We start from the raw sequence: 12,500 nt of genomic DNA, 5'->3' as shown, positions 1-12,500 counted from the left end.
TTCACGAATGTCGAGTCAAGCGGAGAAGAGATATCCCACATAATTCCCATCATTTACTCTGCGCTCCGTAATGAAGGGGTTTTTTTTGGCTAACGAACTAATAACGCTGATGGATGCACTGAAAGAACGAAAGAAACGAGAAAAAGTTAACAAACCCACTGAAGGACGTGATGAATCAAGAAGATTGATTCCGCCTCGGCCAAAAACCAACCCGGTTGTGTTCCCGGTGATGATGTACCGGCCGTTGCTAGACATTCCTAGATCATCCCTCTTCTCTTCTTATACCTACTTTTAGGTTTTCTAGACCTTCTCCGGTCCCCCATCTCTCCTCATCCCCCCCCCCCCCCCCATCCTAGATTTGTAATTCTTCTTCATCAAGAACCGGCCGCTCATTACTCAAAACTGCCCACGGAAAAGCCCGGTTTTGCTTTCGGTTTTCGTATTCGGTTTCCCTGTTCGGGACCAACTGGCCCTCCCCCCCCCCCAGATAGTCGGTATGTTGGTTATACTTGCTGAGGGTTTGTGTTTTTCTTTCGCCTTTTTTTTTGTTTTCCCCACAAAACGGCTCGTCAAAAGGGAACATCGCATTCGCGACCATAAGCGAAGCAGTGAAAGTGAAAAATCATCAACAAACCCTCTCTCCCACCGCGGCAAATGAGCGAACATGAACCCGAAACATGAGAAAGCGAAAAGGGGGGCAGGGGGTGGTAGTGGGAAAGTGGAAACTGTCCCGTGGAAAATCCCAGCCCCATCAGCCTACTGGAAATGTCTCCCGGCCCTGGAGCGGCTAGAATAGAAACAAAAGCCCAGGATGTTCGCCTCACCACCGTCACCGGGGGTTCCAAACCAAGCCTGGAGGTAGGGAATGCACCTCCAAACCCTGCACCAACTGTGTCTCCGGGAAACATTTATTCTTCTCATTTCCATTACGGGACAATGTCATAAATATCCGCTCCATCTGCCACGGTCAGGTCATTTTTCTGTCCGGCCCCTCCGGCACAGCGAGCGACCGACCGAGACCTTACCAGTGACCCAGCGCGCCTTGTGAACCAGCGACAGCACGGTGCTCCGTGTTTTTTTGCGGTTTTCCATCTACCAAACCACCGGCAAACATTATCCGGTCCCGTTGCACCGTTCCAGTGCAACGCCGCCAACGGGCACGGGCACATGCTGCTGGGCACAGCTGGAAGCGGCCACTCGTTCCGCTCGTTTTGGATTGGGTGAAAAAAATGGATTCGCTTCCTTTTTTTTCGAAACCATTTATAACGTGATTATACGCGATATAGTTCGCCTTCTGCTTGCCTTTGCGTACGGAGTAGCTAATGCGGTGGTAAGCAAAACGTTCCAAACGACTGAGACAAATGGAGATTCAGTTCTGTGCAAAGCTCGGTTGAAATGTGTCAGAACGTAGTTTTACTTTGCGAACGAAGTAGCTGAAATCTTGGAAAGGGACAATGCAGTTCCTGCAGCTGCACCACCGCAATGCTCAACAAGCAACATTCCAGTCGACAAACGTTCTCTCCGATGCGTTAAGAATGTTTGTTCCTTTGGTAAACTATTTCTATGTACGGTCAACACGAGTCTTCGATTAGAATCTCCCAGAATGCACGAGCAACTGCTGCTCCGGCTCAATTAGCTTCAAGCGTACGACTCTGCATCATCGCAAATACTTGGAAATGCAACTTTTGTGTTCCGATTGTTTCCTAGAAGCCAGATACAAATCACAGTCCAGTCGCATCCTGGCGCATTGTTTAGAGATATTGGTAACTGATACTGATTGGTTGTCCCGTTCGTTTCCCATCGTTTCGTTGCAGGATGATTCGTACAGCGAGGACATGATACCACCACCACCGCCACCCCTCAACCGACGGCCCTCGTACGGCTACGGCTGCATTGTGCCACCTGTTGCCGGATCGGATCCATCGTCAGTGCCAGGCACTGACCTACCACTGCACGATCTGACGGCCACCACCACCACCAACAGCACGCTTCACAATGGTTCTGTTGCACCGGGCATCAACGCACCGGATCTGTTCAACTTTGCCTCGGTGAACGGATCGTCCGGCCACTCGGGCACGCTCAAGTCAACACTCAAATCCACCAAACCGTCGGCAAACAGTAAAGCGACTTCCGGCGGCCCGGCCGGAGTGTCCGCGAAGGGCAAGTCGAAACTGAACGAACCGCTGCTGCCCGTCATGATGGTGGATTTGATGAACGGTAACGGTGGACCGGGTACGACGGGAGTAGCTGCCCCATCCAGCGGCGATGTGGTTGATCCGTCAATGGCCACCGCGAAACCGTACCCGCCGTACTACTTCGACGATAACTATCTGCACCATCACCAGTACCATCAGTACTATCCGGGGGCAACCGGTGACGATCGGTTCGGTGAGCTACCGTCGGAACTGCCGCTCAAGGAATCGATGGCCGACGGAACCGGTGGTGGTCAGCTGTACCTTTACCATCAGCACCATCCTTCGAACCCACACCACCACCACCATCAGCAACAACAACAACAGCACCACGCTCCGGGGCACCACGGGGATGCTCGGGGCCTCGGTGGCTACATTCCGAACTACGATGCACTCAGTCTGCCCACCAAATACAACACGATCGGTGGTGCGAACGGTCACCTGCCGGGTGCGGAGCTGCCGGGTTTGCACTTTTCCGCCCACCACTACACGGCAGGAGGGGGTGGTCTTGGGGGTGGTGGACTGGTCGATCATCACGCCAGCTCCTGCAACATCAACCAGTACGCGGGCGGACCGGCGAAAACCAATCTCAACCATCACTTCTCCAACTCCATCAGCAACTTCAACTTCGATCCGTCGCTGTACTTCGGTTCGGCGCTGGATCCGGCCCCCGGTACCACCATCATCCCGGGTGGGCTCGGTGGGGTGATGGGACCGGGCGATGGTTTTCCTTCCTCCTGCAGCCTCAACGGGACGCCCAACAAGCACCAGCAGCAGCAGCAGCAACATCCCTGGAAGCATCGGCAGTGTCCGAGCCGGGGTTCGAGCAGCACCGGATCGGGATCATCAAGTGAGTGATGCGAGAGAGTGGGGGGGGGGGGGGGGGAATGGAAATTCGGGTGACAATCGACAATTATTTCAATTGTCTGCGCCCCACAATCACACTATGTTAATGGTGTGTTCGTATAAGTATGTAGATGAACTTTCCTTTTTGGTTTGATAAGTTGTTGGAACTCTTTCCTTTTAGTTTAATATCACTTTTAAAATTTCAATTCAATATGATCAAAAGGCAGCATCATGATGGAAGTTAGTTTGTTCAGCTTTGGACAAACAATGAATGACAGATTCGTCCAATAACTTCGCCTGCAATCCCTTCGCTCTCGATTTGATTCGACATTCAACGTGAGCCCCACGTGGACGTGGGGGTATCTCTGACAAAAAAGATAACATATTCAAACTCGCCCCAGTCGCCGAGTTGTTTCTACCAAGAAAAAGGGTTTTGTTTATATTTTGCAAACCGGCATCTGCCTTGGATGCCTGGACAGACGAATGACGCTTTCCAAGAAATCACTCGCATAAATCAAATAAAGTGAATGAAAGAAGTTTCGGAGAATCGCCGTTGGAGCGTTGGATGGCAAGTCATACAAAGGGAGGCAAACATTTCAGGATGTATCCAATCGAGCAGTGCGTCTCGTCTCGCTGTACATCTGCTTTGAAAATACGACTTTTTAATGAAACAAGAGCCTTGAAAAGGACTTGAACCTTTTTCAACCTAAAACAAAATACCACAGAGCAGTAAGGTAACATATTTCACTGAAATGCACCGAGAGGAATCAATCACTTCTAAGCTTTGCACCTCCAAGAAACTTATCATTCACTCCCCACCTCCCCAAAAGAGTCCATTATTGGTGCTCATCACCGGGCAAAAGTTGGCCATTGTTCCGGGAAAGATTATTTTACGCAACTATTTTCAACCCATAGCTTCCGCGCTCTTCCCCCTTCCCTTTGCGGTTAATTCTATTCAACGGGCTGGCTTGGCCGGAAAGGGAGACCGCGGAGTCGCGTCCCACACAGGTCATTCATATTAACATCACTATCAGCCAGCGCCACACCGACCGCACCGCAAATGAACAATATGAATCTCCACCGGGTTTCCGTTGGCGAATAGTTCCGCTCCATTATTCAGACCCGGGAGAGGACAACCAGAAGCTTCCCCACCTCGACGGTCGTGATTCACACGCCGCACACGCTCCCACCACGGCACCACGGAATTTCACTGGCCACTAAAACTTGCGAGCCAAACTATGTCGATGACTTTTGCTACCACAAGCGTCCACGCAGCAGGAGCAGGACCTTCGCTGGAAGAGAAGCATGAATTTAAATTCCTGATAAATTATTCATCGCACAAGCACCCTGGACGTACACAGCCTGGCCCTGGACTTCACATCAAATGTACAAACCCTCCGTTAAGAGCCGGTGACCGAGCTACGTAAACGCACCTACGGGGCCTACATCTGAAGTGCAAGCAAGTGAGCTAATGGATGGACTTGGCTCTATGATCCGTTTCTAACCGGCAAACCACCTCCCCTAAGTCCGAATGCCACTGGCAGGAGCGATGGCCGTGAAATGGTTTCCCAAGACCATTGCGATCCGACGAAGCGACCAAAAACAATCTGATGATGCGCCGAGCTCATGATGTGCTTTCAGAGCCCGTAGCCCGAGCACAGAGAAGGCCGACAGGGCCGACTGGGTACTAAGTCCTCCCCCCCCCCCCCCACGGTCCCTCGCCACATCTTGTAGCAAAGGGAAAAGTCGACCCGGATTCGGGGAAGATGGAATGCCCGGATGGACGTCAAAAGGACGCAAATTAACATCGTTGCAATTTAGTTTCTCGCACTCGAGAGATTTTTGCTCGACAGAGAGAGAGAGAAACCGTTTGCTACTGCTGTGGAGTGGGGGAGTGGAGAGGTGCGGGGACATAAAGCGGCCAAGGATAACCTCCCGTCACTCGGCCATGGGAGGGTGGTTCATCCTACAAGTTTAGTACACTTTGCGCAACAAATAAATGCTAATCAGGGTGCCTGGAGGGTAAGCGCAAAGCGAATCGCTCCATCGTGCAGTCTCAGTGGCTGGCAAGTCCGTGTGCAAGGAGCCCGATGACAGCCGGCAGGCACCCCGGGGGCCGATGGATAAACTTTTACCCTATCTGAAGGACCAAAAAGGACGCACGAAGGATAGCGCGGCATTCAGCACTTGCTCCAAAGAACGCCATAATTCTTGGGGCAAACAAAAACACTGGCTTCGTGCGGCAACGAGTCAGCGAGAACAGTGTAGAGTGTTCAACTGTGTACGTGGCTTGCGGGGATACGGGCGACGGTCGGTGGAACAGAACCTGACATTGCGACGGCGGGGACATTAATTGCATTTCGTTAAATGACAATGTGTTTTCGGAAAGAGTAAACACTCGCCACTAACATAAATTCCGCTTAATTTAAACGCTTTTACACTGGTAGAGCGTGCCTTTCGTTGAGGACTTTTCGTGCTCGGCTTCTGCTTCGTTCCGGTTGCGATGCGATACCGGTCGGTGCTTCACTGCGAAGGACGGAGGACGCCGTTTTGCGTGGTTTGGTTGCCACTCGCCAGCAACCTAATTATGCTGCAGATGTGCAACAATCTTCCTTTCGTTCGTGGGGTTGCGGTTTTTGGGGGTGCCGTAGCTTTGCTTGAATGAGAACAGGAGATTTGTTGCTTTGTGATAGGGATCGGATTAGAGGGCATAAATTGTTGTGGCTTTATTGGTAGCGATGCCTTTGCCGTGATTGATATGGGTCTCGCAGTGGATTAAGGAGAATCGTTGCGTATCCGCATTCTTGAACATTATCCTCAGCTTCGTAAAAGCTCAGCTTCGAAAGGCAACTGAGCAGTTTTATTGGAAAGAAAATCTTCTTGTAGTTTTCAAATAATTAATCAGTTTTCTTGCAAAGAGTTTTAATTGAGTGTTACTCAATAGATAAATATTAAAATAATCAAATCATTGTTTCAGATAAATAACAACCATGACACTAAAGTCTTTAAATTGTTCATTTGTGTTGTACACCGTTGTTTTAATATCTTTGAAAAATCGAATTGTTTAGCCTTAAGCATCAAAAAGCCTTAATTAGCGGTCGCAACAACATGAAACTGTTTAATAGAAACAGCTTAGTCTACCCCATCAATTACAAAAAAGGTTGCTTCGGTTGAACTCCGATGCATCATCTGCTACCCCCCCCCCCCCCCCTCCGGTATCTCATCATTTACACCCAGAACAGATCACCACCAATCATCCCGCCTGCATTGCCGAAGCTACCGAAGCTAGCGGGCAAACGAGAACTTTAATCATTCCACGGTAGCCATCTTTAACGAGCACAAAATCAAATTACTGTTACCCATGTTGCCATCGTCTAAATCCATCGTTCGCTGAAGAACGATGATTCTCGCGGCCACGGTTATAAATTGAGTACATTATAATTATGCTCCATTCTTCAACCAATTACACTGTCGGCGTGGTCTGCCAAGTGGTGGTCGCAGCTACCGCCGCTACCCGGGCGGTAATCCATTTTAATTGACCACATTTTGCCGCTCCAGTGAGCTGCTACACAATCATCACCCGGCGGCCCTGCGGCCTGACCGACGGCCCTCGTTCGCTGTTTGATGCCGAACATCAAAAAGGCGCGATCCTTTAATGAGAGAATGCTGGAGGCGCAGGAGCCACACGAAAAAGGCGGAAAAACTAATCAAAAACCATTTTATTCCTCTTTTCGACGCCTCGCCCGCACAGAATGGGATCTGCCCTCGAGACAGTGGCTTGCGGTGACCTCGATCCTGCTGATTGCCGGTGCGGCCGGTGTGGCCGTACCGTTGGCGCTGAAGGTGTCGTCCGGTGCGCCGCTCGAGGAACGGCTGCAGGTGGCCACGCAGCTGCTCGACACAGTGCCTTTAATCGATGGCCACAACGATCTGCCCTGGAACATACGCAAGTTCCTCCACAATCAGCTGAACGATTTTCGGTAAGTGAAAACTTTGTGCCGCCTCCCTGTCCCTGTCCACCCCACCACGGTCATGGGATGCGTGTATGAGCTGGGTGCGTCCTGCGACAGGTCCAATTAGCAACTTTTTCAATTTACCTTGACTTGCCTGCTCCGCTACGCTTTGGCGCGTCCAGACGATGACGATGGCGACGGCATTCCCATACCATACCTTCCTGTCCTTCACTTTCTCTCTCTCTTTCTCTCACTGTCTCTTTTTCTTTCGCTCTCTGATGCTTCCCGAAACAGATTCGATGATGATCTCAAGTCGATTCTACCCTGGTCGAAGAGTGCCTGGAGTCACACGGACCTGCAGCGGCTCAAGCGGGGCCGCATTTCCTCTCAGGTATGTTGCAACCCTCTTCCCTGTTTCCCTTTCTCCCTTGAACCCAAAAATATCCCGAAGCAATCACACCCACACAGCCAGATAGAGGGCGATCGTTGGCGAGAAGCGCTTTTCCAAACTCTCGTCCTAACGCAAACCCTCTTCAAGCGTATCGAGGCGCGGATGTTTGTTCTTTCGAGGAAAATCGCCCGTAGTGTACCGGTGTATGTGTGTGTTGGTGTGCTGTGCGCGATGACTTACTTTCTTTCCTCTTCATTTTTTAATCAACCAACAACTCAACAAACAACTTTCACCATTCAGATTCCGACCCCCTTCTCGTTCTTCAGTTCTTCAGTACCGAATCACCGCCACCCCTTCATGCCCCTCGGAAAGTGGGTTTGGCGAAAACTTTTCATTCAATCAACCGAAAAACCACAACTTTTCCGATGACCCTTACAAGCAGCCGCGTGTACTCGCCGGTGGAAAATCGTGAAGTGCGCACCCGCTGCCGTTCACGTTCGCGAGTTGGCTGTCGAATTCCTCGAATCGTCTTACTTACCGTTTTCTTACCTTGTGGTCCACCTGGCCCCAACAGTGGTTCGGTCAAGTGTCGTACCATGCGGTAGGACGACGCCCTAATACGTTTCGCATCCGTAAGCTACCCTTAGGACGCCATCAACAGGAAACAGAGTGGACGAGGGAGGTGTTAACACGTTAACCCGTTTCCGAGTGAGTTGGAAATTGAATTTTCCACCTGTCGCATGCCGATGGTCAGTTTGTGCTTCGACGACGACGACCACGACGACGATGACGACGAGATTCTTCGTCAATCGTTTCTGGCTCTGGCATCGGTCAACCACAAGTTGCCAAAGCTCACCATAACCCCCGGCCCAGAAAACACGCCTCGCGGTGAACCACATTTCGACTTAGTGACAGCACACCACAACTACCACCAACTGCAACATAAAAGCAGCTTAAAAGGCAGCTTCCGTTACCTTTCCGACGGACGCTTGCAATTCATTCCCATACACGCGGTTTTGCGGTGTTTCTCGCTACGCAGCATAAAACGTAGATTATCGACCACACCAACAACACGACGACAGGCAATCGTGTTGGGGGCCGTGTCTGGTGATGTTGGTGCTGACTTACGGGCGCTGGCGAATGCGTCAGCGAAGCAAACGATTTATGCTTCACCATTACTGGGTTGGCGTTAAAACATAATGATCCCAGCACGCCCTCCCTGGGGAGGGGTGAAAGTGAACGATTGCGGTGCTCCTCATCTTCGTGGCGTTGATGACCGGTGGTGACCGGTTTTTGATGAGCCGCATCGCACTGGGCCGCCCTTTTGTGTTGGGAAAATTTATGCCACCCTCACAAATCTTCCACTACCAACGCCCACCATCCCCTAACTTCGCTAACAGGATTACCTGTCAGTGTTCTTGCGATCCTTCTTCCATCATTCTACTTCACCTTCACTAATCATCTTCATTTTCTATTCTATTGAGCATTTCGAAAAGTATAATCAAGAACCGTGAACGCGACGTGAAGGTGAATTGATTTTCCACCCTCTCTACCACCCTGGCTCCATCCTTACTTCGTCCATCCTTTCCCTTGATCCAATCAAAACCGGTAAGCTCGTCAAATCGCATCACCAATACAAACCGAACACCGAGCGTAATCGCGATGACCCTTCCGATGGTGAGTAGGGGATGGCGGAAGGGGGGTGGAAGAAGCTACAGCAAAATCCGTGAGGGCACATTCAGCCGTCACATTATGAAACTGAACCATCTCGCTGTCCTCATCGTTCCCTCAACGCCGATCTACCACACAATGAACGAGGACAGGACTAGGGGTTGTGGGTGTAGCGAATCGGGGGCCTAGAAGCTCTCTCAACCCCAGAAGTTACCGCTTCTACTTTAACCGTCTCCTAGGGGTTATTAATATATTTTAAGAGCCATTAAACTTTTTATCGATCCACGACCTGCGATCTGCGATTCACTCAGGAAGGGGTCGGTGGGTGGTAGCCATTCGGTGGTGGTGAAAATTCCAATCACTGTCTCTACTCAGTCCTGCGCCTCCATCACTCGTCTGGTGATAACCATCGAATGGGGCACCGTAAATGGTGAAACGATTGCGATTCCGCCCGATACCATTAGTTATAATTGAAATGAAAAGCAGTAAACCTGCTCCAACGCGTCCACCTTGGCCAACAGCGACCGATGGGAGGATAGTACCTTTGGGGCTCGTGGCTTAGTAGCCGCTAGCAAAAGCGAGAACCATAAAACATGACCTTTCCATTAACCGTTGCTGACAGTGTTGATCGATACTTGTGTTCGCTGGCTCTCAAAAGTCTCCGACTGCGCCATCCTGTCAGCGCAATCGTTATGTGGCCTCCCTGTAAGCTTCGCAGAATTCGGCCCCTCAATACATTCACACAATAGGCCAACGCAGTGGTGGTGGAAATTGCTATGCTTCCACCACCGGAGCGACATCATCGTTGTAAACGAGTAAATGTTTTCTGTAATTTGTAATCAATGGACATGGTGTGCCTTTGTCGGCAGAAACTTATCGTAAATGTAGATTACTGACACGACACAAACACACTTGGACAACTAGCGTCATAAATCTGGATTTACATAATCAATTGGCTTTTTTATCCGTTTTTTCCTATTTTTGCTCCTTTTAATCAAACGCCACCCGAAATCGAATCGAAGCGAAACAATTAGGCACGATGCGAGAGTGGACATCGAATTCATTAGACCAGTCGGTGTCAAAATGTAACAATTTATTCGTGCTACGTGCCACCCCATCACACTCACTGGCCAAAGTTCATTAAAGTCGCTCGCTAAATAACGGCTAAATCCCAATTTAATGGAGCTTCCACGGTTTCCTTATCCCGCGGATGGAGGCGCCATTCTTTCTTAGTTGGAAATTCAATAGTAAATTGAACGCCCGCTCCACCCCCACCCACCCCTTGCTGTCGGCAACCAATTTGTCGTCTGGTACCGTATTTTCCTCCGAAAAAAACATTCTCTCCTCCAGGGGCAGTCCGTACAGCCCCCTTTTCGTCTGTGCCGTCATGCTGTAAATGAATCTTTCACCGCGCGTGCTCGCTCTGATTAACCGTTTTCCGGTGAAACACCGATGCTCACCGTGAACCTTTTAGGCACTAGGCAGCCCAAGGCGTGATCAGGTCTTCGCCGAAAAAAGCACCCTTTTTTTTGGGCGAACACGAACCCTCTCAGTTCCTTTTACCTCTTGGCAACACTTAAATGCAGACGGACCAACCAACACCAACCAACAGGGCTCCCTGTTTTCGCAGGACCCAGACCGCCGACCGGGGTGAAAATAATTTATCTAAACCTTATCAAAAGCCGCGACGCGAAAGGGGAAGTAAAGATAACAAACTGGCGGCAGCAATACCCAAGGTCACCATCCACGGGCGCAGGCAGCACCGTGTGAAAGCGGAAGTCCAGAGGCAAAAGGGAAAACAATGTTGGCCTCCATCTTTTTTATTTTTTTTATTTTTTGCTCCAGCAAAACACGCCATCCCAATTGCTCCAGCTAGCTACGCGGCGAGTGCCGTTGATTGAAAAATAATGTAAATTAATCTCGATCTCCCTAAGAAGCTTATCGGTCGCACAGCAGCGCCCCTTTCCGCGAGCAAGCGTAAAGCAATAAAACGGGCGAACGAAGCAAGAATCAGGAAAGAGAACCGGGCCGCGAAACCATCTTTCATCCTGCCCGACGCTTACAGAAGGTTTGTCCTACGAAGGAAAGCATCTTCTCCTGTTACCTTTACCACCGGGCAGCCTTTGGCCAATGAACCGGAAGTGCGGAACGTTTGCGGAAGTTGTGGCCGTGGCGGACACAACGCACCATATCGCACTAGTGCGCCGGCGGTGTGCAAGAATAGCACAAGTGGTGGGCAAAGACCTGCCTCACCGACCTTTTCAAATCTCCACTATCGACCGGCAGCACCAGCAGCTTTTCCGCGGCCGGTCTCGGATGAAAATATTAATTTTCGCGTGACCCGGGCAATTGCGCTGCCTCCTAGCCGGGTGCCGGTAGCGGATCAGTTTCAATTAATTTGATAACCGTTAACCTTGGCTTGGAAATGAGATAGACCAAAGATAGGCTCAGCCCGGGCCGGTCGACCCTCCTAATGGGACCTCCATCAACCAGCGTCTCGGGTCAAGGGTGCGACGGCTGCTATGCTATCGCATGAGAGGCCCATTTTGTGCCGCGACCAACATCCTCTCTAGCGACCGAAAGTGAAAAATAGAACGCCAACTAACAACGGAAGTGAAGGGCAAGAGTAAATTAACTTTTTTTTTTCTTGCCAGTCAGCCGAAAATTTCCAACCATCCCAGTGTTCGTTTGCTGCTGGAGTTCGTGGTAGGGCTTCCTGTTGGGATTCAGATTACGGAAGGAAAACATTTACTTGCTTCCGGTGAGTCGATGTCTTCGCTTTGGTGTGCGATCTCGGTTTCCTGTCCAAAGTTGAAGCTTAAGGTCATAAGATCAATTGGTGGTGGTCAGGATGGAGACCGAGGAACCCATTCGCTGACCCAACATTAACGTTCATTACTTCATCTGCTACAATCCAACTGATGGGCTGCTGGGCTTTAAGCAGCAGATGTCTACTAAATGTGATAAATCCGTCGATCCATGTGCTTCGACAGCTTCGACGGTAGCTACCATTAGGATTTAACGTTGCGGGAATGGATCGTTGGAAAACCAAAATGGATTCCAGGAGCGCTTCCCACGACCAAAGCACGTGTGAGACTCGATATTGCCCAAAAAGCGAGTACCATATTGCAGCACGCAGAGATGTACTACCTCTGACCACCTCTACCGAAAGAGTTCCAAAACGCTGAGCACCCGCATCGTTGGGATCATAAAAACGAAGTGGAAGCTAAATCCTCTGCTCGATTATCTCTCGAGCAACAATAGCAAATGTACCGGCCCCCGGTCCGAAAGACTCTTAGCCATGAAAACGAATTACTCCCATTTACTGCGCGGTGCAATGAGTTCCATCCTTCTGCGCCAAGTAGTTTCTAATCTACTTACCACGTGCACACTTCCGGACGTTAGAACGAATGTTACTTCGCAAGGAGTGCCACGAAAGGAAAAGAA

The 12,500-nt window shown here is 50.3% G+C and overlaps 1 protein-coding gene across 1 annotated transcript in view; it reads left to right on the top strand.

Moving 5' to 3' along the window:
- Positions 1-12,500, top strand: part of LOC126576971 (uncharacterized) — a 44,547-nt gene that overhangs the window by 12,704 nt on the left and 19,343 nt on the right. Inside the window, exons 4-6 of the mRNA XM_050238314.1 lie at positions 1,815-3,042; positions 6,790-7,018; positions 7,286-7,382. Coding sequence (XP_050094271.1) covers positions 1,815-3,042; positions 6,790-7,018; positions 7,286-7,382 — 1,554 coding nt within the window. The remainder of the gene's footprint in view (positions 1-1,814; positions 3,043-6,789; positions 7,019-7,285; positions 7,383-12,500) is intronic.

This window comes from Anopheles aquasalis, chromosome 2 (assembly GCF_943734665.1).
Source record: "Anopheles aquasalis chromosome 2, idAnoAquaMG_Q_19, whole genome shotgun sequence".
NCBI classification, from domain to species: domain Eukaryota; kingdom Metazoa; phylum Arthropoda; class Insecta; order Diptera; family Culicidae; genus Anopheles; species Anopheles aquasalis.
The sequence above is the reverse complement of the archived record's forward strand: the minus strand, read 5'-3'. Positions and strand labels throughout refer to the sequence as shown.